The 23445-nt window shown below is 35.6% G+C and overlaps 1 protein-coding gene across 1 annotated transcript in view; it reads right to left on the bottom strand.

Moving 5' to 3' along the window:
* Arp5 (Actin-related protein 5) overlaps nt 1-23445 on the bottom strand; it is a 74967-nt gene that overhangs the window by 32603 nt on the left and 18919 nt on the right. The window contains exons 2-3 of the mRNA XM_089086897.1: nt 9179-9273; nt 3968-4184 (exon numbers count right to left, since the gene is read on the bottom strand). Coding sequence (XP_088943023.1) covers nt 3968-4184; nt 9179-9273 — 312 coding nt within the window. The remainder of the gene's footprint in view (nt 1-3967; nt 4185-9178; nt 9274-23445) is intronic.

The raw sequence follows: 23445 nt of genomic DNA, 5'->3' as shown, positions 1-23445 counted from the left end.
CAAAGAAAATAATTCAAAGAGCCTTTAAACCCATAAGCCAGCTAGACGAGGGGACATATTTGCTTAAACATATAATAACGCCAATTCACTACCATTAATCAGCGTTTGAAAAGAAATAGAACCACAAAACAAGCAGAGAGGATATTTATTTCAAGAAATTGCTACCACCAGACCTGAAGGGCCGAACTCAAATTTCGGGGTCAATAAATAAAACCAAGACAAGCAAAAAGCATAAAAATCAACACACACAAAAAAAATACCGGCAAAAGAATGAAAAAAAATCTAATTATCAGAACGAAAATTAATTTATTAGTCATTATTTGCACTGATATTAGTCATAACATGCTAAGAAGATAAAAATAACAAAGTCACTAAAAAAACTTGAGTATAAACAAATTTAAATTAGATATTCAAAAAAAGAAAGGAAAAAAAGTGAACAAACACAGAACATGGGAAGCGTCTGTACCGAGTAAAAAGGAGATGGAGACTAGCGAGATGTTTTGTTTTACTTTTTTTTTCGTAATGTAGGGGACAAAAACTTATCTCATCTGGAAGTACATTAGCTAACGGGAGACAAGGTAGGGAAAGGCTGGGGAAGGGACCAAGGAGGACAGAGTCCTCCTGAAGCATTTCCAACCTACCTTTTTCCAGAAGGAGAGAGCCTAGGCCTTAACCTTCTTTAAAAATTCTTCCCAGGGCTCTTTTTTTTTACTTATATTCAATTTATCTGACTCAAGCTGAACAAGCATATTCTAGATGAGGACGGATAAAGAAAGTATAAATCCTTAAAGAACGGGAAGGGAGGATGTCAAATTTACTTAAAAGCTTAAGGGAGAGATAGATGCATTAGCTTTATGGATGATATTTTGAACGTGAATGTCGCCTGTAATATACAAAAAAAAAAAAAAAAAAAAAAAAAAAAAAAAAAAAAAAAAAAAAAAAGCGACACCAAGCAATTTAAATGAGGACACTGAAATTGTTAGGAAAATGAAATTTAAGTTGTTAGGAAAGCAATTTAAATTGTTAGGAAAATGGGGCGGGGGCTTAAGGAAACGAATTGACATTATCATGGATTTATACAGGTTTACTCTTGTGCTCATGTTCTATTCATCTTACGCAATGCCATTGAGGATGCGCATTGGGACGCTCATAAAATTTCTATATCAAGTATCAACGGCCCATAGGGTACAAATTTCCATCTGCCAAGAAATTTCTTAGCTATATTTTTAATCATAACTAAGAAAAGGAGGGGACCAAGGAGAGTAACTTTTGGTACTCCATAGTGATTTAGATATTTGACTACTTGTGATCTATTTGGTAAGAAGGAGGCAACTGATTTCACCAGGGAAAATTTAAAATTAAACTCAGTGACAAGTTTTTCAACTACTATAATGTGATTAACAAGATTAAATACTTTTTTTTAATCTTTTGGCAAAAAAGAGGTCTAATTGAAAACGAGATAAATATCGTTTGCTTTAAATAATGACGCAGTTACTCTTTTAAAAAAGGGATTAATATCCTTTTTTTTTTAAGTGACAAAGTCACTTGGATTGGTTGGAAAGTTTATTTGGAAAGATTACTAGGAGTTGGGAGCAATTGCCTGCGACAAATACTTGCGATGATTTGGACTGAGAGAGTACCTAAGACCTAGATCAGGTTTCTCACCAAACAACCTCAAATAACCAATGAAGTCCTACTTAGAAGGTGGCGATACTGAGGTCATATGAAGCAAATGAGACAAGGACGATTTTTCTAGGACGTATCGTCCTGGACTCCCCCGGGCCTCCGAGAGAGTGGTAGACAACGGGTCACTGTTGGTCGTTCCCTAGAAGATGAGGTAAGATTTCTACAATCATTCCTCAATGAGCTGTGATTGCAGTGTGGGCATGTTTTAAAAAAAATGCTTAGTGCTTAAAAATGTCTAAAAACGTAATAGAAACCCTGCACAGAAAATGAAATTAGAAAAACCCTTTAGAAGAATGAAACGAATGACATTTAATCTAAAAGGAGTAAAAACAAATGGAGTCATACAATAATTCTGACTCGGATTAAACAGAAATATTTCTTACGAACAAGTAAAACCTCAAGCAAAACGAATAAAAAAAAAACAAAAAACAGACAATACTATGAATAAGATTTGGACTATCAATCCCTCCAACTACCCCAAAAGTCAGAGGGTTATTTGCACATTACTGTCTTTAAAAAGATACATATTTAGAATTTCTTTTAACATAATACTAAAACAACATTATAACATTAAAACAACACAATTCTTAACAAGCCTCAAGGACAAAAATAATTTGTTAGAATAATTATATTTACGACAGTCCACGTAGAGCAGCTGTTTTAAAAGGGTACTTTTTTCATCAAAACTCGTTCATTTTAATTCCATTCTAAAAAAAAACATGCAATACAGATAGGAAAATAAAAATTCTTGACAATTTTTAAAGCAAATTGGTTTTGAATAAAGTATAAATCTCTACCCAAATTATGGTAACTGATATTTATTTTAAGTTTGAGCATAATATTCATTTTAGTTCCCGTCCTTACTGGGTTTCATTTAACCGTTCAGAGTAAGTTCAGTTCATTTCAAGTTTTAATATTACTATTAAGTTTTCTCTGAAAACCAAAGAAAGAAATTTTTTATTCAATGAAAAGAAGGTTCGGAAAATTTTTCAATGTCAATAAAGAAACCAATTTGTCCTGAAGATATGCGTACTTCGATGCCAAAGTTCAGTATTCTCAGATGGTAATTAGCTGAATAGGAAGAAACAAAATTCTTCAAATTCACTAACAAGTAAAAATCTTGTTTTTTTCCTGCTACCCAGAAAAAATTAAAAAATTAAAAATGAAAGCATAGGATGCTCATGAAGTATTTCATTCAAGGATTCTGATTACTTAAATCGGTGAAATCAGAGAGAGCTTTTGATGTAAAAAACCACAATATGCTGGTAGAAAAACTCCCAAATGAATTTGAAGTAGACCCCTATTTAATTGGAACAGCTATGGCTTTCCTTTATAATAGAAATTTATAACCAAACGTTAAAAACTTTTATAATCTAAACGTTTATTCCGATTCTCTCCAAATTTATAATGATGTGCTGTAGTGAGCCCTGCAGGATCCAATTTTGTTCCTTACACTGATAAACACCCTTAGTGTCGATTTTTCGGATAGATGAAAACCTGTTGACTATCTAACTGTCCTAGAGACGTGTTACAAAAATTTTAAACAATAGCCCAATGGATACCCTGGAACAGATATAAGAAGAAGCTGTCACAAACGATGTGATAATCAGTCCTGGAAACTGAATAAGTTGAACAATTATTCCCCTTCTTTTATCTCGAAGAACTATCAGATAGCACAGAAACAGTCAAAAAAGATGAATAACAATTATTTTAGGTTATGAGGGTAGCATCCCTTGTAGCTGCTTTTTCGCAGAGCCAATCTGGTTACCCTTAAGAGAAGAAGAACAAGAAATTCTTAACACTTCGTCAATAGGGCTGTCCTTAGTCCCCATACAAAGTTGCTTTTCCCTATTTATCTTTTCTCCAGACACCTTCCCTCCCTCCTTCTGCCTAAAGGAAGACCCCATTTTTACCTAAACAAAGTTTTCCACACAGAGATATAGAAGAACCTTTCCCCTCATAAATTTATTGACATGGTAACTATGTGAATCTCCTCCTCCTACCCCTTTTACCATTCATTGCGTAAAGTTTGTTTGTTAATTTCAGACGTTCAGATTGCATAGTCTATATTTTATTTTTAATATTTGTATGCTGTTCTTTGCTGTTCGTGTTTTTTTTTTTTTTTTTTTTTTTTTACTTGACAGAAGAAGTGAATTCGGCTCTGCTAGAGCTTCAGATATAGTTTTAGGAGGAAATATTAGATTATCTTACAATATTTGGGCAATATCTGATCTTCAGACCAAAACAGACGAAGTTCAACATGACTATCAAAAGAACTTACTTTCCCTGGAGCCAGGAGGATTACAGAGCGGTTCCATAATTACCAAGGAGTTTGTCAAAGGCAGGCTAGAATCCAAACCAAGATAATTACATGCAAACATCAGGACTGTTTCATAAGCCTCTCCATTTACAATTACGTTCTTCTCAAACGGTAGTTTTAAATAAGCTCTTGCTGCCTCCAAACTGGGTATTTCCTCACCAACTAAAACTTCTGCTTCCTATGAAAAATATTAATGATTGTTCTATTACCACCAAGATGTCGACGTTGGTACATTTAGAAAATTGACTTGTAGTAGATAGACAAAAGACATAAAGAGCTGGTAGAAATAAAGGCATTAGCACATAGGCACAGATAGGTCCAACCTTTGGAGGGAGAGTCCTTAGGATAAATCGATGGGAAATGCAACTAATCCTTATGTATTGTAATACATTTGATACAAGCCTTAAAAAGTTCCAAGCAATCACACGTTTCAAAAGTTTAATAGCTAACATAAAGATGTGCATTATATGATAAAACAAACTTGAGACTTTTATGAAGTTTTATGTTTATGTTTTGAAAATTTATGAAGTCTGATGGATTTGTCCAACATTTTTTGCTTCCAAATATCAAATCCTATCGCAACGAAAGGATAAGAAAGCTTCCTTCAAAGAATTTCCGAGCCTTCTAAGGGCCAGAGTGTCATTTGCAATTTTCTGAAAACGCTTTGCATTTCAAGCCGAATGTTTTTTATTTGTCAAAACATCCACAACAATACAAAAAAAATTCACAGGGCTAATCAATGCTTATAAATAATAGTGGTGTCCCCTCTCACACCTTTTTCGCAATCTCAGAGCCTCTACAAGACTTCAGCATAATTTTAGTTTTATTGAAAATGATATGTATTTTGAGCAGTCCGTATTTTATTGGAGTTAAAACTGATAAAAACAAAAGAAAAAAAAATCTGAAGGAAATCATTGCAGTAATAGGTATTAATTCCAGGAACTCTCATCAATTTTTTACTTAGCCGAAGAGTAAAGAGTGATATGTCTTAAATGAATTAGTTTCTTCTGTCTTTGGACCAGGCCCCTTCGAATCGAGAGAATGGTAATAGAAGCTTGGGAAGGGACTCATCTGCTTGATAATTGATAGTTCTCTCACTATTTTTAGAGTAGAAAGGGATTGGAAGGCAAGCAGCCCCCTCCCTCCAATTCACTTTTTAGCTAAAAAAAACAACAAAGAAATAAACAGCCCTCAATGAGAAAATCGCTGTCTAAGTAAAGAACGAAGTGGGTTCTATAGGCTACGTTACTTATATTTATTTTTTACTAAGGTAATTCAAATGGAAGGAGTTGCCGTAGAAACCTCGAAGGAAGCTAATTCAACTGGAAATTGAAAGTTCCACTGCCCTTATTAAGAGTAAAAAGTGATTCGTGGGCAAGAAGCCCTCCTCCCACGCCATTTTTTGACGTCCTCCTTCAAATACATCTGACAAACTTTTGAGACAACCATTTTGTTTAGCATAATTCGAAAGTCCAATAACTATGCACCCAGGGATGAAACATCCCTCCATAACTTCTGGGGAAATGGCTGTAAGTTGTGCATTTTGCCTGTTGTTTACATGTAGGATGTGTTATTGGGAAAGGGTAGCATGGTTGATCCTGGGCTTCTAAAAGACTAAGAGTATTAAGGTGCACCACTCTAAACCAAAATACACAACGTGGATGCAGGTTGCCAAAAGGGCATATTTCAGAAACAGATTAGGGAAATAACTTTTAGGGAACTTTAAGGGAAGGTTGAACTAACCAAAAGGCACTATGTGCATACTATAACTACAACTACTACTGCTTCCAAAATTAAGGGTGTTACAATAAAACTTTCAGAGAATATTGAGGGGATGCTGAGCTAAATTAAAACACATTATGCGTAGGCAGGTTGTCGAAGGGCGTTTCAGCAATATATCAGGAACGGCTTAGGATACCGCATTAAGTTGAAATTGACAGGACATGCTAACAAGGATGTTGAACTAATAAAAAAAATACTATTTGCATACTATACTACTACTGTAATGACTATTACAGCTTCTAAAACTAAGGGTATCAAGGAAAAGTTTTCAGGAATTGTTGAGGAAAATGTTGAACTGAATCAAATCATGCACATGATTAAAAAGGCATATCAGCAATATCTCAAGAATAGCATAGAGTATTAAGTTGAAACTTTCATGACATGTTCATAGGGATGTCAAACTACCGAGAAGGCATTAGGAGCATACTACTACTATTGTTATAACTACTACTACTTCTTCTATTACAATTACTGGCATTACTACTACAACTTCTACCATACTATTACAACTTCCATGCTAGGGATAATAAGATAAAACTTGCAGGGAATATTGAGGGATGTTAAACTAACCTAAAGACACTATATGAATGCTAGTTCTACTGCAACTACTACTACAACTACTAAGGCTAAGATTAGAAGGGTGAAACTTTTAGAGAATTTTGAGGGAATGTTAAACTAAATCAAAACACACTATGTGTATATGGGTTATCAATGGGGCACATCAGCAATATATCAGGAGAAGCTTAGGGTATTAAGCTGGAACAGGAAATTCTACCATTCTACTACTAATACTAATGCTACTATTACTAATTGTATAATTGCTTCTACTACAACTACTGCGAATACGACTACTTTGGGATTGCGACTACTTACGACTGCCAATATTTGCAACTGCAACTGTTGCTACTTGTGACTACGACTGCGGATACTTGCAACAACTTATCACAAAGCCTAAATACTGCGACTAATTGTGACAACGAATGTGACTGCAAGTGCTTGTAACTTCGACTACTTCTGACTGCGATTTCTCGCGAATCAAACTACTTGCGACTGCGACTCCTTGCGATTGCGGACGCAATTAGCAACAACTGTGACCACTTGCTGTAACTTCAATTACTTGTGGTTGCATCTGCCAAAAAACCTTGCAATTGCAACAACTTGTAAGTGCGACTGGGCCTACTTGCAACTATGACTGTAACTACTATCGACTGTGACTGCGATTAAGTGACAACGACTACTTGTGACTGTAATTAGCTGTGATTAACCACAACTACGACTGCAACTACTTTTGCCTGCAACTGTGACTACTTCTGTCTCCAACTACTTGCAACTGCAACAGAAACAAAGAGCGACTACAACTGCTTAAGGGCTGCGATTGCTTACGAATACTTGTGACTGCAAGAACTTGCGACTACGGCTACTACTAGGCCTATTACTACTAAGACTACAGCTGCTGCTACTACAGCTACAGCTACTAAAACAAGCGTTGAACTACACATAAAAAGTTTAAATGCGTTTAGGTTGTCAAAATGAGACATGGATGTAATACCCCAGTAACAGAATAGGATACTAAGTTGAAACTTTCAGGAAAAGTTAATGGGGGGTGTGAAACTAAATCAAAAGACACTATGTGTATCCACGGTATAAAAAACACGTACGTACAATATTCCAGGAACACTTAAGGGTATTACTCTAAAACTTTCAAGCCATGTGAGTTGGGATCTTTATCTGAGTCAAAACAGAATTCGTGCATTCAAGAGCCTGGGAGGGATCGAAGGTCTAAGGTGGTTTGATTGTGTGAGTCTCAGTTTTGCGATCTTGTGAGTCTCACCAAGCAGTCTCAGGTTTCTACCCAAGCACCCCAGCAAACCTGACCATGGTTTGGACATCTACTTAGAATGCCCTTCACTTACCCACAAAGACAACCTTAGACTTTGACCCTACGAAAGCCGGTTGGAAGCGTCCCCACGGCCGAGCGAAGAGACAATGGTCGACAGCATGTCCGAGTTCCTGGCGATGGCAAACACCAGACCGAGCAAAGCGCAAACTCTTGCACTGGACCGAAGCAGACGTCACTCTCTACGGTGAGCACTTCCCGGCAGGAGACCTAAATCATGTCAAGACCTAAGTTCATTAAGTTGAACTTCCACGGTATGTTAAGGAGAATGTTGAACTAAATCAAAAGAAACTATATGACCATCTTTTTGACAAAAGATTGTCAAAAGAGACAATCAAAAGATTGTCTTGCGTATGTGTGCAAGAACTAAGGAATGTCTATGGATATTAAGTTGAAACCTTTAGGATTTGCCGAGGTAGTTGAAGTGAATCAAAAGACATTACATGTATCCATATGGTCAAAAGATATCTGCAATGTCTCAGGAGTTACTACTACTAACAACTCACTGCATCATCAATCCAATTGAGGCCAACACTGCTGCACACGCTTCTTCTCCATCCCGATAAAGCCTCCTCTTTACATCCTCCCAAAAAGTTCTTATTTCCCTTGAATCTTTCCTTACGACATCCTCCTACCCCATCCGGGGACGACCTGCTTTTTGTTTGACCCTAGACAACAAGGATAATTTTTGGCAATCTGTCATTCTTAATCTGCAGAAAATGTCCTAGCCATCTCATCCTTTCTCTCATTATAGCCCAAAAAAGTGGGATTGAACTAAATTTTTCTTATAGCTTACTTTTTGAAATGCGGAAAATCAGTCGTATACCCAATATAATCTGTAGACCATTTCTCTGAAAAACAAGTAGCCGATCCTCTTCTTTTTTCTGGAGCACCCAAACTTAGGAGCAATACTAGTTCAGAAGTAGCCATACTTTATACACTATTACTCCTATTAGACATACATGTACATGTTGTTAAGAAGGTATGTATATAAAATGGCACTCTTGGTTGCCAAGTTGTCAATATGGTGCATATACAGTATATAAGGAACGTCTTAGGGCATTAAAATGAAATTTTTAGGAAAATTGAAAGGGGGTTGATTAAACCTCTAATTTTGAACTGGGGGGGGGGCAAGGGGAATTGCACTGATTCTTGTCGTCCCGTTTTTTTTTCTTTAACAAAAAAAGAAACAAAAAGAAGCATTTTGAGCTCTTTTTTAAAAATTCTTTTTATGTTGCTTAAAAGAAAGACAAAATGAAAACAGGACGACAAGAATCCATACACCTCCTCTTGGTCCTCCAAAAAATGATTAGTGACGTCTTATTATATACAATTCTCATGTTATATATATATATATATATATATATATATATATATATATATATATATATATATATATATATATATATATATATATATATATATATATATATATGTTGCTATGTAAAAAAATAGAGCGTTGCTATAAATAAAAATAGTGATGTCAAATATACCTTGCTTTTCTCTCTCTTCATCTTTGCTACTATACTTCTAAATGCCACACTTGGCAATTTGCCATCTTCATAACCAGCTGCAATCTTGAAAACTCCTTAAGTAGAAAAAAACAATATAATCACATTTGACTGATTCCATCAATAACAGCGAAGCAGCTAAATGGGTAGGCTAGTCTTAAAAAGACAATTGGACCTTCAAGAAAAGTTAGGAAAAGTTTAACTTTTACAATGATTCCTATTTCAATACATTCTAAAAACAAGTTGGCTAAAGAGCACCCATAGATGGACCAGAAAATTACTAAAATGAATCCTCTGTAGAGTCCAAATACAAAAATGTATTCGGTTACCAGACAAACCAATATAATTTTAACTTCAACATCCATATTCAGAAAAATATTGCCGTGCAGTAGGCTATATTAAAATGCTAACGCAATTTATGTATATATATATATATATATATATATATATATATATATATATATATATATATATATATATATATATATATATATATATACTATATATATATATATATATATATCACATATATATACTACATATATGATATATATACATCTACGATATGATATGAGATATCATATATATAGTACTATATATCAGTTTATCTTCATATATAGTTATACTATTCGATAGTTGTTTAGATTTCAGACATAATTTGAGTAATTAGTTAAAATATTGGATCAGCAGAAATTTTGTGTAATCATATGCTAATAATATTTTTACTGGAGTATCTCAGGTAGATGGGATAGTGATTCTATATATAGCTGATAGTGGTATATATATATATATATACCTGTATATATATACATGATCCACTATATATATAAAGAATCTTTTTATGTATTTGTGCATTGGAACAACTTTTTTTTTGTTTAAAAATTCAATGTCGAGGTCATTTAAAAAAGAGTCCAGTTTATTTTTTTTTTAAATGAAAAAAAATCTATTAAGTAAACGAACATTACGAATCAATAAAACCCAATACTTCCTTGCTTTGCTTTTTTGCGATAATGGAGTTTATCTTAGCTCTTTTCACCCCACAAATCTATACAACCAATCTTAGTCATGAATATGACGTTTCCATTAGGTTCCTTTGGTCCACTCTCCTTGCAATAAAAGTTTCATGTCGACGGGGCAATAAAACGTGTTTCCATTTTGCGTTGGCACGAATCCCTATAGCCCCTTTTTTCACAGTATTTTTTCTATCCAGGTTTGTTTCCACCAGTCTCTTTCCTGAAAAAGCTGGAAGCTGATAAGAGACAAAACAAATATGGGCTGATTTTCAACATCACAAATCAATGCAACAAATATTGTTCAAAAGTTTTTGTCTTTGTTAAGTTCCACTTGTCCTGTAAATTAAAGCCAATGAAAGAAAACTAAATATGTTAATCAGTTTCAGGTACCATACATCAATATAACCAAACTTCAAAAAAATTTATTGAATTCTACCTGTTTCTGTCCAAATGCAGAGTAAGTTTCTAGCCCATCAAAAACTTAACAAATTTTAGGTCTATTTTCGGGCGTCAAGATTCTATATATGGCCAAAATTAATTTCAAATATGTGTTCGTATACATTATATGTGCATTCTTTAAATAAATTAGGATCCAGCATATCCCTCCGCGAATTCCCCCTTTGGTAAATTTTCCCTAGGAAATTCTGCCCACATGCAGAATTGAGCTGCCAAAGGGAATGTATGACAAATAAAAAGAATGGAGAAAAGAAGAAATTTACGCAGAATATATTACGTAGAATATCCTATAGTAGCCTTATCATTTTTATATTTTTAATTGCGATTTTCATATTTTGGGAGCTGAGTCATCATACCTGGGTAAAATTGGATTGGTTAGATTGGATCAATGACACTCCTTGACTACTGAGGTCCTTACGATGGTCCTGCAGCGTCTTGTTACAGCTGGGTTCGAACAGGGTATGATCAAGGTTAAAGAAAACAATTTGAAAATATGAAATTAGTGGCAGCTGTGGAAGGGTTGCCCCTATGATGAAAGTGAAGAGAAATAATAGACTGGGACTGAGACATATGAGAATTCAGAGCCAAGAAGATTCAAGATGAACAGAACTTTTTATCATGGGCAAAGTAATGGCGCTGCCTTAGAAAAGAGCAAATTGGGCTCTATGTATTATATATTTAAGGCTTTGTATGGAAGGATTTGTTGTAGAAACTTTGGAAGGGGCTCATTCAATTGGATACAAAAAATTCTTGTGCATCGAACAGTCAAAATTGACTGGAGGGCGACCAGCCCCTCTCCCACAGCTCTTTTTTCCCCAAAGACATTCAATCAAAATTTTTAAGAGAGTAATTTTGTTCAGCATAGTTGAAAAAATCAATAGATATGCCTCTGGCACAACAACTCCCTCCACCCCTTGGGGCAAGGGCACTAAGTTATGAAATTGGTCCATTGTTTACATATGGTGCTTGTTATCAGAAAAGGGGAGCATATTTGTCCCTTGGTGACCAAAAAGGCCAACAGCATTCAGGTGAGGCTTTCAGGGAATGTCAAGGGTAGTGTTGAACTAAATCAAAGTCACTGTGTACAGTACATACAGGTTGCCAAAGGGACATACTTCAGTAATGGCTTAGGGTAATAAGTTGGAACTTTTAAGGAATGATGAGGGGATGATCAGTTGACCAAAAGGCAATATGTACATGCAACTACTACTATTACTAAAACAACTACTTCTACTGTGACTACTACTAAGGCTAAGGGTATTAAGGTGTAAGTTTCAGGAAATGTTAAAGGAGAAGTTAAACTAAATCAAAACACACAATGTGCATACTGATTATCAAAAGAATGTAAGAGCAATATCTCAGGAATGGCTAAGACCATTAAGTTGAAAATTTCAGATAATGCTAAAACAAAAAGGCACTATGTAGCCTCATTCACTGTAGCTAAGATTACTGCTACTACAGAGGCTAATGGTATCAAGGCAAAATTTTCAGAGAATTTTTAGGTGGACTTTGAACTAAATCGAAACACCCTGTAGGGAATGCAGATTACCAAAATGTTGTTTCAGCAATTTCTCAGGAATGGCTTAGAGCAGTGGTTCCCAAACTATGGGTAACAATCGCGCCCCACCAGTGGGTTGCAAGCGAATATAGAGAAGGTCATCTTTGCAAGCACTAAAATGGGTAATGGTCAGATTCTGTAGTGGCAAGTAGTGGAACTTATTTGTTCAAATTGAAATGATTTTTTTTTTTTTTAAAAGTGTTACAAGTTTTTACAAGTATTAAAATGAACGACTTTTAAAAGAAGAAATACGACTTAAATAATTTTTTAATTACTTAAATAACTACACATGTAAGGTTTTTTTTTTACAAAGTTATTTCAATTGGGAGGATGTATTTGTTTCCCATCTTTCTTCATTACAGTTTTAGCATCAACTTCAAGTTCAGTTACTTTTAATTGCTGTGAATTGGATATATCCAATTTATTTCTGTAATAAGTTTTAATGGAACCCATAGCCGAAAATCTGGCCTCACATAGATATGAGCTAGTAAAGAAGAAAAATTTTCATGGCTTCTTCAAACAGGCAAGAATAGTTATCAGCAACTGAGAGCCAGAATTTCCATAAATGCTTACAATTAAAAATATTTCTCAGCGTTATATCTTGTGATAAATCAATGAGTTCTTCACTTGCTTTTGTTGACATACTAGTTGGTAAGTCATCTTGATGTGGGTTACAAATCAAACATTTACATCTCTTTGCCAAAATAATCATCAAAATTATTTTTTAACATTTATAAATGACTGGAAATTTCAGATAGTAAAATCATCTTAGGCTGCACTTGGTTTTCAATAATAAAAGTTTCAAGTGTTTCAAAAAAATCATACATGCCATTATAAATGTAATTTTTCCACAGGATAGGCTTTTTCATGAACACTCAAATTTTATCATAAATTGCAGAAACGTCTGATCTGTTCGAACCTTGCAAATACTAATTGAGTTTGTTTAATTTGAAAAAAATATCCACCAAATAACTGAGCTTGAGAATGAATTCGTTATGTAGTAGATGTTTAATATATTCAGTTTTTCCTTCCAAGTAAATTGTAACTTCAATACGCAATTCCACTAATTGTGACAGTACTTTTCCCCAGGATAACCAGTGAACTTTTGCATGCAGAAGAAGAGACCTATCACTATCAGGGTTAATCATTTCTGCACACAGTTTTGAAATAGGTGGGCTTGTAAAAGTTTTGTTTTAATATAATTTACAGTTTTCACAGCTGTATCAAGTACTGTTTTGGAATCACTGGACATTGCTTTGGAAACTAGTGCTTCTCTATGAAGGCTACATTGTGTCTACAAGCACACGGACTTTGTTCAAGAGCTCTTGTTCTTTTTTCACTTCTATTTTTCCAGCACACTGTCAGTGCATATACTGATGCAGTTCTTCCACTGTAAAGAATTTTCTTTTATATGGGAATCAATGGTATTGAAAATTACCCCAGCAGTTCCACAACTTATTGGCTTGCAGAACAAGATATCTTCATGCACGTCGCTCAGCCATGCAAAATGCACAAAAACAAGCAAGGAAGATAGGCTTTGTATGTTAGCAGACTCTTCTAGTTTTATAGTATAATATTTACTACTTCTGTTCTTTAAGACAGCAAAAGTGTGGGTCCCAACAGTGGCAATTTTTTTTAGATGGGTTGGAGCTCAATCAGCTTTCCAAACCACTGGCTTAGCCTATTAAGTTTAAACTTTCAGGGCATGTTGAGGGGGATGTTAAACTGACCAAAAGATACTACGTGCATACTGAAACTACTACTGTGGCCAAATCTGATACTACTACAACTACTAATATTACTGAGGCTAAGGGTATTAAAGTAAAACTTTTGAGGAGTGGTGAGGGTGTGCTGAACTAAATAAAAACACACTTTGGGCATACAGGTTGTCAAAAGGGTGAATCAGCAATATCCCAGGAACAGCATAATGTATGAAGTTTAAACATTCATGGCATGATAAGAGGGATGTCAAACCAACTTTAAAGGCATTATGAACATACTACTAATTCTACCAAAGCCAATAGGCTATTACTACTAATACTAGAACTGCAACTACAACTACTACAAGTACTATTACTACTACTACTACTATTACTAAAAAACAACAGAAATAAAAACACACTTTGACAACTACAAACATGAGATAAACAGAAATGACCAAAGATGGGAAGACTTCTGGCATTCAGTAGAGAAATCACAAATACGCTTCTCAATAACCCCAGCTGGGTTAATTCATTTATTGCATTTGTTAACAATATGAAAGCATCTGTTGAGGAATGGTGGTTCCTGAAACCAGTTTGAGTGTGAGGCATCATATTATTTTTTTTCAACAAACCAGAGGAGTTGACGATAGATCATTTTCTCCATTATTTTTCCGATCACAGGAGTAATCATTATAGGCCTATAAGACTCAGGGTTATTTTTGGGTTTATTTTTCTTTAGGATTGGTAGGAGGGACGAACATTTCCAGATATTGGGGAATTTAGATGAGGCCCAAGCATGATTATAACAATTTAGAAGTTCCTGTTTGTATGAAGGGGTGAGATTCTTTATCCACGTAGGGTGTATCTTGTCATAGCCGCTGCTAGTCTTGTTCCTAATATGATGTATTGCATTGTTCATTTCCTGGATTGAAAATTGGCTGGTTATATACTCCAATCCTGGACGAGGTTCGTAACTTGGGTTCATAGAGATTGGGGATGTTTTGCTGCAATTATTTGATGTTAGCTTATTAACAAAAAGAGTGGCAAATAACTTAGCTTTTTCATTATCATTGTCATACTGGGTATTATTATGTATAAGCTCATACAGGAGTGGGCTAGGGGAAGTCTTTTTCCCACAGATGTGGCTTATGATTTTATGTATAATTGGCTCATGTGTTTCTCTGGAATGGCAGCTCTACACCATCTGGAACCGCTTTACTTGGTCTTGGTAACCAATTTATGCTTATTTTTCATATTTTTGATAATTTTGCAAGTATGTTAGTCAATTTAAGGCTCTACATTTTGTAGAGGTCATTTTGTTGTTTTATGTTAGCCATTTTGTTGGAGAAGAAGCTGGAAAAATAGACAAGTTCAAACGGCAACACGTGAGATAAATAATAATCCCCAGCAGCTTTGTAGGAGAGTTTCATAGCTGACATCAAGATCCTCCTGACATCAAGTGCAATCTAACCCTATCGATGTCGCTTCGCGGGAAAGACATTTTTTTTCGCTTTTCCCTTATGATCCTCCTCCGGTTGAAGCTACCTATAAAAATGATCTTCTCCACTATGTGTCAAAACTTGACCACCGTAGGAATCTTGTCATTGGTACACCTTCAGCTGTCTAGACTCAGATTCATCTAATGAAACCTGGTAAAACCCCAGGATACGGCAAACTGAGCACCTCATATACGCTACCCCACATCTTATACAGTATTTGTCACTATTATTTCAGGCTTGTATTTCTCAGCAATATATTCCAGCTGGTCTTTTGGAAGGTCTCGCTACCTTTGTCTTAAAGAAGGGCAAAAACCCAAAGGTTTGTTAATCGTACAGACCAATTACTATTTGCTCCACAATTGGTAAGCTTTTTTAAAAGCTGATCTTATAAGAAATAAACACAAAGTGCGACCATGGGGACAACCAGTTTGGTTTTCGCGAAGGCTTGGGTGTTTAAAATGCACACGCAATTTTTTCGGCTATTTTAGACCGCTATAAGATGCTGAAAAAGAACCTGTATGTGTGTGCAATCGACATTTCAAAGGCGTTCGATTCAGTTATCCATTCACATGCTATTTTGTATCTATTGAGAAGTGGAATAAACCCTTTTCTCTGCCGTCTCTTATGAAATTGGTATGGTAATGCGTCCATGCGGGTGCGACTAGGTTGCCAGCTGAGCAAATCCATCACTGTTCGGAAAGGTGCGAAACAATGCTCTGTGTTTAGTCCAGCTCTTTTCAATAATGCCATTAGAACCATTACTAAAAATATTCCTCTATTTCCAATTGAGCCCCATATTGATGTCAGCCACCTCTGTTACGCAGACGATATCCTTCTTTTATCAGATTATCCTTATATAAAGATTATCCTTATATATCCTTATATAAAGGTATGATTCTAAAGGTTATTGAAAGAAAAGGGAAAGATAATAATAATTATCTAGATATTGATATTGAACTTAATCACTGAGTTATATATCTCTGTATATAACTTATATAGGCCTAGTCAGTGAGTTATGTATATTTATAAGTAGTAGGTTAAATATGTCACTGAGTTATTGCCTTTGCAAAACAAAAGTGATCCGTTTATCTGGCCTCCCCAGGCCATTCAGCATGTCCCCAGGTGGCGATAGGGGAACGCTCTACAGATATATAGGGTACCTCCATAGGAGGCACGGACCAAGGGGGGACCTTGTCCCTGGGGGTCCATAATAGAATCTGGGGCACCCTTGCCCGGGGTCATAAATACAGGCAGAGGAGGAAGAAGGCCCCTCAAATGTACACTCAAAAGGGTCCACTGGTTTATCCACAAGTTCCATGAGTTGCAAACCTTCTCCCAGCAATGGGTTAAATTGCATGGTGATGCAGAACACCATCGCGGGAGGATCCTCTAAAGGAGGACAACTGTGGCAGGGCGTAAGATCCAGATCTATGGACAACGGCCTCTGCAAAGGGCTGCCTCGACCCGTTCGGGGTACCTGCAAGAATGGGAGCATTGCGGTCAATTCTATTCCCACTTGAGGAGTGGAACCCCTCGAGGAAATTATAGCCTGGTTAACAACACAGCATTCGCACTGGATTCTGACTAATGGACAATTCTTCTGGGCTTGGTATGTTTTGATGGACGTCTTTGGGATGAAAAACCTCTTCCTAGCTAATTTATCTATTATGGGTTGCCTCCCCGTAGTAGCATAATATTTGTAGGCATGAATATATAATGAGTCGGAGGTAATAGGCTTCAGATTGTCTGTGCACGATTTCGACTCTTGTTGATAGAAGAGCATCGCCAAGCGCTGAAAACCATGTTGTGACCAAGATGGGCCCAGGATTGCACAAAGCCTCCATTCAGGGAGGTCCCAGGGACTTATTGCTGCCCGGCTCTAAGCCGGCTTAAGCACTTCGGTGTAGACTTGAGAAGATATGTGATCCCCATCCTGCACTTGTATCTGGGATCATTGCTTTTCCTGAGGCGAAAAAAATTTCAATGATTTAAAGAACATGAAAAATTGGAACTTTGAATGTTACGACATTAAAAAATGACTAACGTATCGACATTTTGACTGACGAATTCAAACGATTCGAACTGGATCTATTAGGAATTTCAGAAACTCATGTCCCAGGGATAGGAAGAATGAAAATAGGTGATATAAAATTTGTTTACTCAGGCAGGAAGGATGGGTTACATAGACAGGGAGTAGGGCTCATGATGAATAAGGAAGCTGCTAAGTCTTGTTTAGGCTGGGAAGGTATTAATAATAGAATACTAATTGCTCATTTTATGACTAGAAAGTTCAAGGTATCAGTTATAGTAGTATACGCCCCTGTAGAACCGACTGATGGAGATACTAGTGACTCAGGTGAATTCTACTTACAGTTACAGGAGCAAATAGACAAGGTCCCAGGTAGAAATATGATGTTATTGCTGGAAGATCTTAACGCCCAGGTTGGTAGAAATAAGGATAGATGGTATCCCAGCTTAGGTAAATTTGGTGTAGGAAAAGAAAACAGTAATGGATACAGACTTTTGCAATTTTGTAGGTATAACAATCTAGTTATAACCAATACGGTGTTTGGTCATAAAATGGCTCATAAGTTAACAAGGTATTCACGTGATGGTAAGACAGCAAACCTTATTGATTATGTTATAGTAAACCGAAGACTGGCAGGATCAATACAAGATACTAGGGTATATAGGAGTGCTGTTATTGATGTTAAAAGTAAAGATCACCATCTAGTAGTGTCAAGGGTTAATTTAATGTTGAAATATCGGAAGGGTAACTACCTCCTGGGAAGTTATGATGTTAGTAGACTTCAGGATGAGAATTTGAGAGAAACTTTCCAGGAACACTTGAATACTAAACTTGAGAGTTTAAAATTTGATAATGTGGAAGATGGTTGGAATAATTTTAGAAAAATAATTTGTGAAGTTGCTGAAGGTGTATTAGGGAAGAAAGCTAGAACTGCAGCTAAGAATATTAGTGAAAAAGCTTTAAGTTTAATAGAAAGGAGAAAGGACTTGCACAAGAATTATCTGAGTGATAGATCACATGAAAACAAAAGAAATGTAAGGAAAGTGGATAAATCATTGAAATATGAATTAAGCAGGTGTGAAGTGAAGGCCAGGGATAAAATTGCTGAAGATTTAGGAGATGCAGCCAGACGGCATTATAGTAAAATATTCTACTGGCATGTTAACAAATTGAGAGGTAGTAGTCAATCCGGACTTGTCCCAGTTAAAGATAGGAATGGGGTGGCAATTAGCGATAAGACAAAAGCTAAAGCGAGATGGACCGAACATTTTGAGAATTTGCTTAACCGAGATAGAGTTGCTGGAAAAAATATAGAGGAAAATGAAACAGTTTGTGATACCTTGGATGTGAAGGAAGATTTGTTTTGTGAGGAGGAATTAGCAACAATACTAAAAGGATTAAAGAATAATAAGGCTCCAGGTGCTGATAGGGTAGTAAATGAGTTTCTTAAATATGGTGGCTCTGAGGTTAAAAATAAGTTATTGAAGATTATGAATATGATTTTTGAAAAAGGGGAAGTACCTAACGATTTTAGGAAAACCTTAATTAAGCCACTTTATAAGAAAGGTGATAAAAGTGAGTGTGGTAACGAGGCATTAGTCTGGTCTCTGTAGGTAGCAAATTGCTTAGTAATATGATACTTTTTAGACTGAGAGATGCCGTAGACAAAGTTTTAAGAGAAGAGCAGTGCGGTTTTAGAAGAGGTAGAGGATGTGTTGACCAAATTTTCACTCTTAGGTTAATAATTGAGAAGTGCCTAAGTTTTCAAACACCTTTGGTCCTCAGTTTTATAGATTATGAGCAAGCGTTCGATTCTGTTGATAGAGGAGCTTTAGTAAAGGTTTTATCCTTGTATGGTATACCAGACAAATACATTAAGGTGATTAGTGCTATGTACGAGAATAACACTGCTGCGGTTAAGGTAGGAAATGAGTTTAGCAGCTGGTTATATATTAAATCAGGAGTTAAGCAGGTTCGTGTTTTATCTCCCTTTATATAGATTATTTTGATGGACTTTGTTTTAAGGAGCAAAGGAAAGGAAATGAGAGACGATGCAATCAAATGGGGAGGAAAAAGTCTCCTGGATTTAGATTATGCTGATGATTCCAGCATCCTAGATGAAAGTGTGAGCAAAATGAATGAAGTTTTATAGGTTTTGCGAGTTCAGGGTGCTAGTATTGGTTTGAAAATTAATGTTAGGAAGACCAAGTCACTAAGGCTAGGAATAAGTGAAGATGAAAAGGTGACGTTGGGTAATGAAAAGATTGATCAGGTGGGCAGTTTCACTTACCTTGGTAGTATTATTAGTAAAGATGGTGGGAGCAGTGAAGATGTTAAAAATAGAATAGCCAAGGCTCAGGCTGTTTTTTCACAGTTAAAAAAAGTCTGGAAGAATAGGAAGATAAGTCTGCAAACCAAGATTAGAATATTAGAAGCTACAGTGATGACAGTGGTCAAATATGGCTCTGAAGCATGGACGCTCCGAAAAGCGGATGAAGATTTGTTAGATGTTTTCCAGAGAAATTGCTTAAGGATTGTTCTGGGTACCCGGCTGACTGACCGTATTTCAAACAATAGGCTATACGAAAAATGTGGTTCAATACCGCTTTCTAGGTCTATAATCAAAGAAAGGTTGAGGTGGTTAGGGCATGTTGTTCGGATGAGGGATGACAGATTGCCGAAGATTGTTCTTTTCGGCCAACCATCTAGGGCTAAACGGAAAGCAGGTCGTCCCGTCTGGGTTGGGAGGACGTCATAAAGAAAGATTTAAAGGAAATGGGAACTTCGTGGACGGGTGTAAAAAGGGTGGCTTTGAATAGATTGGGGTGGAGGAGCGTGCGTAGCTGTGTTGGCCTCAGGCGGCTTGGTGCTGCGATGAGTTGTTAGTAGTAGTAGTAGTAGTATGATTAATACTACTGCAACTAATTACAAGTTTTTTTAAAAGTTAATTTCAAATAAATTAACAGATTAACTTTAACCTATATTGTACCCTGCTATGATGATTCAACCCCCAGCCCCCACAAGAAGAAGAATTAAAAGAAATTAAATATAAAAATTGGGGACTCCCATACAATCCAGAACACACTCAAGAAGTGAAGTTAAGAAGTGAAGTGTTAATTTAGTAAAAAAAAATTAACGTGAGCAGGGCTGATAACCCCCATGCCTTCTCAAGACCCGAACACAATTTGCACTTTACTGAAAAAACAAACAAACAAACAAATGAGCATGGATTGTCAGTTTAATTGACATATACTGAATTTTTTTCCTTAGGTTTTGATCATTTTTTATTTATGAAAGTAAGAAAGATGTAAACATTTCAAACATTTTGTTTTCAGTAAAGCACAAATTGTGTTCTGGTCTTGAGAAGGCATGGGGGTTATCATCCTTACTCATGTTACTTTTTACTCGCTTTGAGTTTGACTCGGCTATTTTTTGTAATTTCTGTCAGTTTTGAGTTTCATTTATTTATTGATAGTGATTTGTGGTAGTTTTGAGCTTGGAAGATTATTTGACTTTATCTCTGCTCATTCTTGGCTTAATGGAGCTCTTTACTTTTCTTTGAAAAACATGTCTTGTGGAAAAATTTCTTAAATTATGTTCGGCTCGTTTTTTATTGACATTAATTAAAAAAAACTTTTCCACAAAATAAGTTTTCGAAGAAAAGTAAAGAACTCCATTAAACAAAAAATTAGAAAAATAAAATCAAATAATCTACAAAGCGTGAAACTAGCACAAATCAGCATCGATAAATAAATGAAACCCAAAACGGACAGAAATCACAATAATTAACCGAGTTAAAATCAGAACCAGCAGAAATTAACATAAGTTGGGCGCAAAACCCCTATGCCTTCCCAAGGCCGGAACAAAATTTGCATTTTACTGAAAAAATATAAATGTTTTACTTTTATGGCTTTAATAAATCAAATAATATTAAAATTTTGAATACTAAATATCAGTATATGTATATTAAACTGAGAATGCACATTCATTTGTATTTTTTCAGTAAAGTGCAAATTTTATTCTGGAAAGTCTATTAACCTTTGCGGTGATTCCTAGGTTAATCACGGGGGAATTGAAGTTTGGATTTGGAATGGGTAGACATCAAACTTTAGTGACTCCTTCAACATATTGTCTTTAACTTATTGTCACTAACTTAACTTATTATTGAGGGGTATATTGTCACTGAGGGGTTAGTCACTGGGGTTAGTTTTTGTTTCTGTAATTCAATGGTTGGTTTCCAGGTCCATTTTTCAGAAATTATCTCGTAACATTTATGGGATAACAGAGATATGAACTTTTCACATAGAGGGGCTGTCCTAATTGTGGTAATAAAGATTGGTCGTGTCAATGTAATATTATGATTTAAGGCTGTGAACTTACACCTTATAAGTTCTCCGATAGCGCCACTTATAACGCTAAAGATTGTGCCATCGAGGCCTGCGCCACAGTAATGGGAAGTGAAGTAAATTTATGACCGCGCCATTATTGTATTCCTGTATTCTTAAATGAATACAGTTGCTCCAATAATGCTTAAAGTCAGTTTTTGCTTGATAATCTTTTTTTCTTTTGGCAAAAATAGTCATTTCTCATTCAAAATGGGAGAGAATAAGATAGCTTCAAATGAAATGAATCCATAGTATGGGATTCTTTGTATGTTGGAGAAACTTTTTCAAGAATTTTCAATCCTGACACAAAAGGTATTTCTTAATTTAATTTTATAGCTTCTAAAGTTAACCTGAAAATAAACTTAATATCATTCCCAAAAGATTCTAATTATGCTCTTTGACAACCTGGATACACTTACACTCTTTTTATTTTAAATTGTAAGAGCAGAAGTAGTAATAATAGAATCCCCAAAAGTTTCAACTGAATACCCACAGTCGTTCTTGATATATTGCAAAGGTGTCTTAATGGCAACCATAAACACAATGCCTTTGATTTATTTTAAAGCAACATCTAGTTTTAAAACATAATGGGGGGGGGGGTGACATGCCTAATATCCCTAAAGACGTAGTTGCTGGACCATTCTTCTAGGCTGAACAAAATGGCTGTCCCAAAGTTTAGACTGGATGCATTCGTAAAATGAATGAGCTTGAGAGAGAGGCAGCTTACCCTCCGATCTCTAATTACTCTTACAGGGGCACCAGACACTCGCGCTGTAATTGGGGTGCAAGGGGGAGGAATTTTCCTTCATATATCTAGTAAAAATATTTTAAACAGGTAAAAACAAAGTAAAAACATTTTAAATGAATTTTGCTTTCAGTAAAGTGCAAATTAGCCTATGTTCTGGTCTTGAGAAGCCATGGGGTTATCAGCCCTACTCATGTAAATTTTTGCTCGTTTTGAGTTTGACTAAGTTATTTATTGTATTATTTAAATAAAGAAAAAGCGTTTAAAATGCTTTAACTTTTTTAACTTTAATAAATACGAATTATTAAAACTTTAAGGAATATATATCAGTGTATGTATACTAAACTGACAATCCAAAGCCCTATTTTTTAGTAAAGTGCAAATTATGTTCCGGTCTTGAGAAGGTATGGGGGTTGTCAAAGACATAATTTCCAAACCTTTAAACTCTGCTAAACAAAATGACAATCTCAAAATTTTGATTAGATCTGTTTTAAGAATTGATGGACATGACAGGTGGAGATGCCCTCCAATCACTTTTAAGTAAGAAAAAAGGGTAATAGCCCTTTCAATTTCCAATTAAATGAGCCTTTTTTGAAGTTTCTACAACAAAAATGACCATCTCAAAATTTCTATCAGATGCATGTCCGTAAAATACGAGCTGTGTGTGTGTGTGGGGGAGGGGTTTACCCACCCTCCGATAACTCTGAATCTTAAAAAGGACACTAGAACTTCTGATTACCAATCCAATGAGTTTTCCTTAAGGTTTTGATCATTTTTTTATTTATGAAAGTAAGAAAGATGTAAACATTTCAAACGTTTTTTTTTGTTTTCAGTAAAGCACAAATTGTCTTCTGGTCTTGA

The sequence above is a fragment of the Artemia sp. Qi Xiang Cuo genome, chromosome 3, assembly GCF_049724085.1.
Source record: "Artemia sp. Qi Xiang Cuo chromosome 3, ASM4972408v1, whole genome shotgun sequence".
In the NCBI taxonomy this organism is placed as follows: Eukaryota; Metazoa; Arthropoda; class Branchiopoda; order Anostraca; family Artemiidae; genus Artemia; species Artemia sp. Qi Xiang Cuo.
This window is presented reverse-complemented; position numbering and strand designations above follow the sequence as displayed.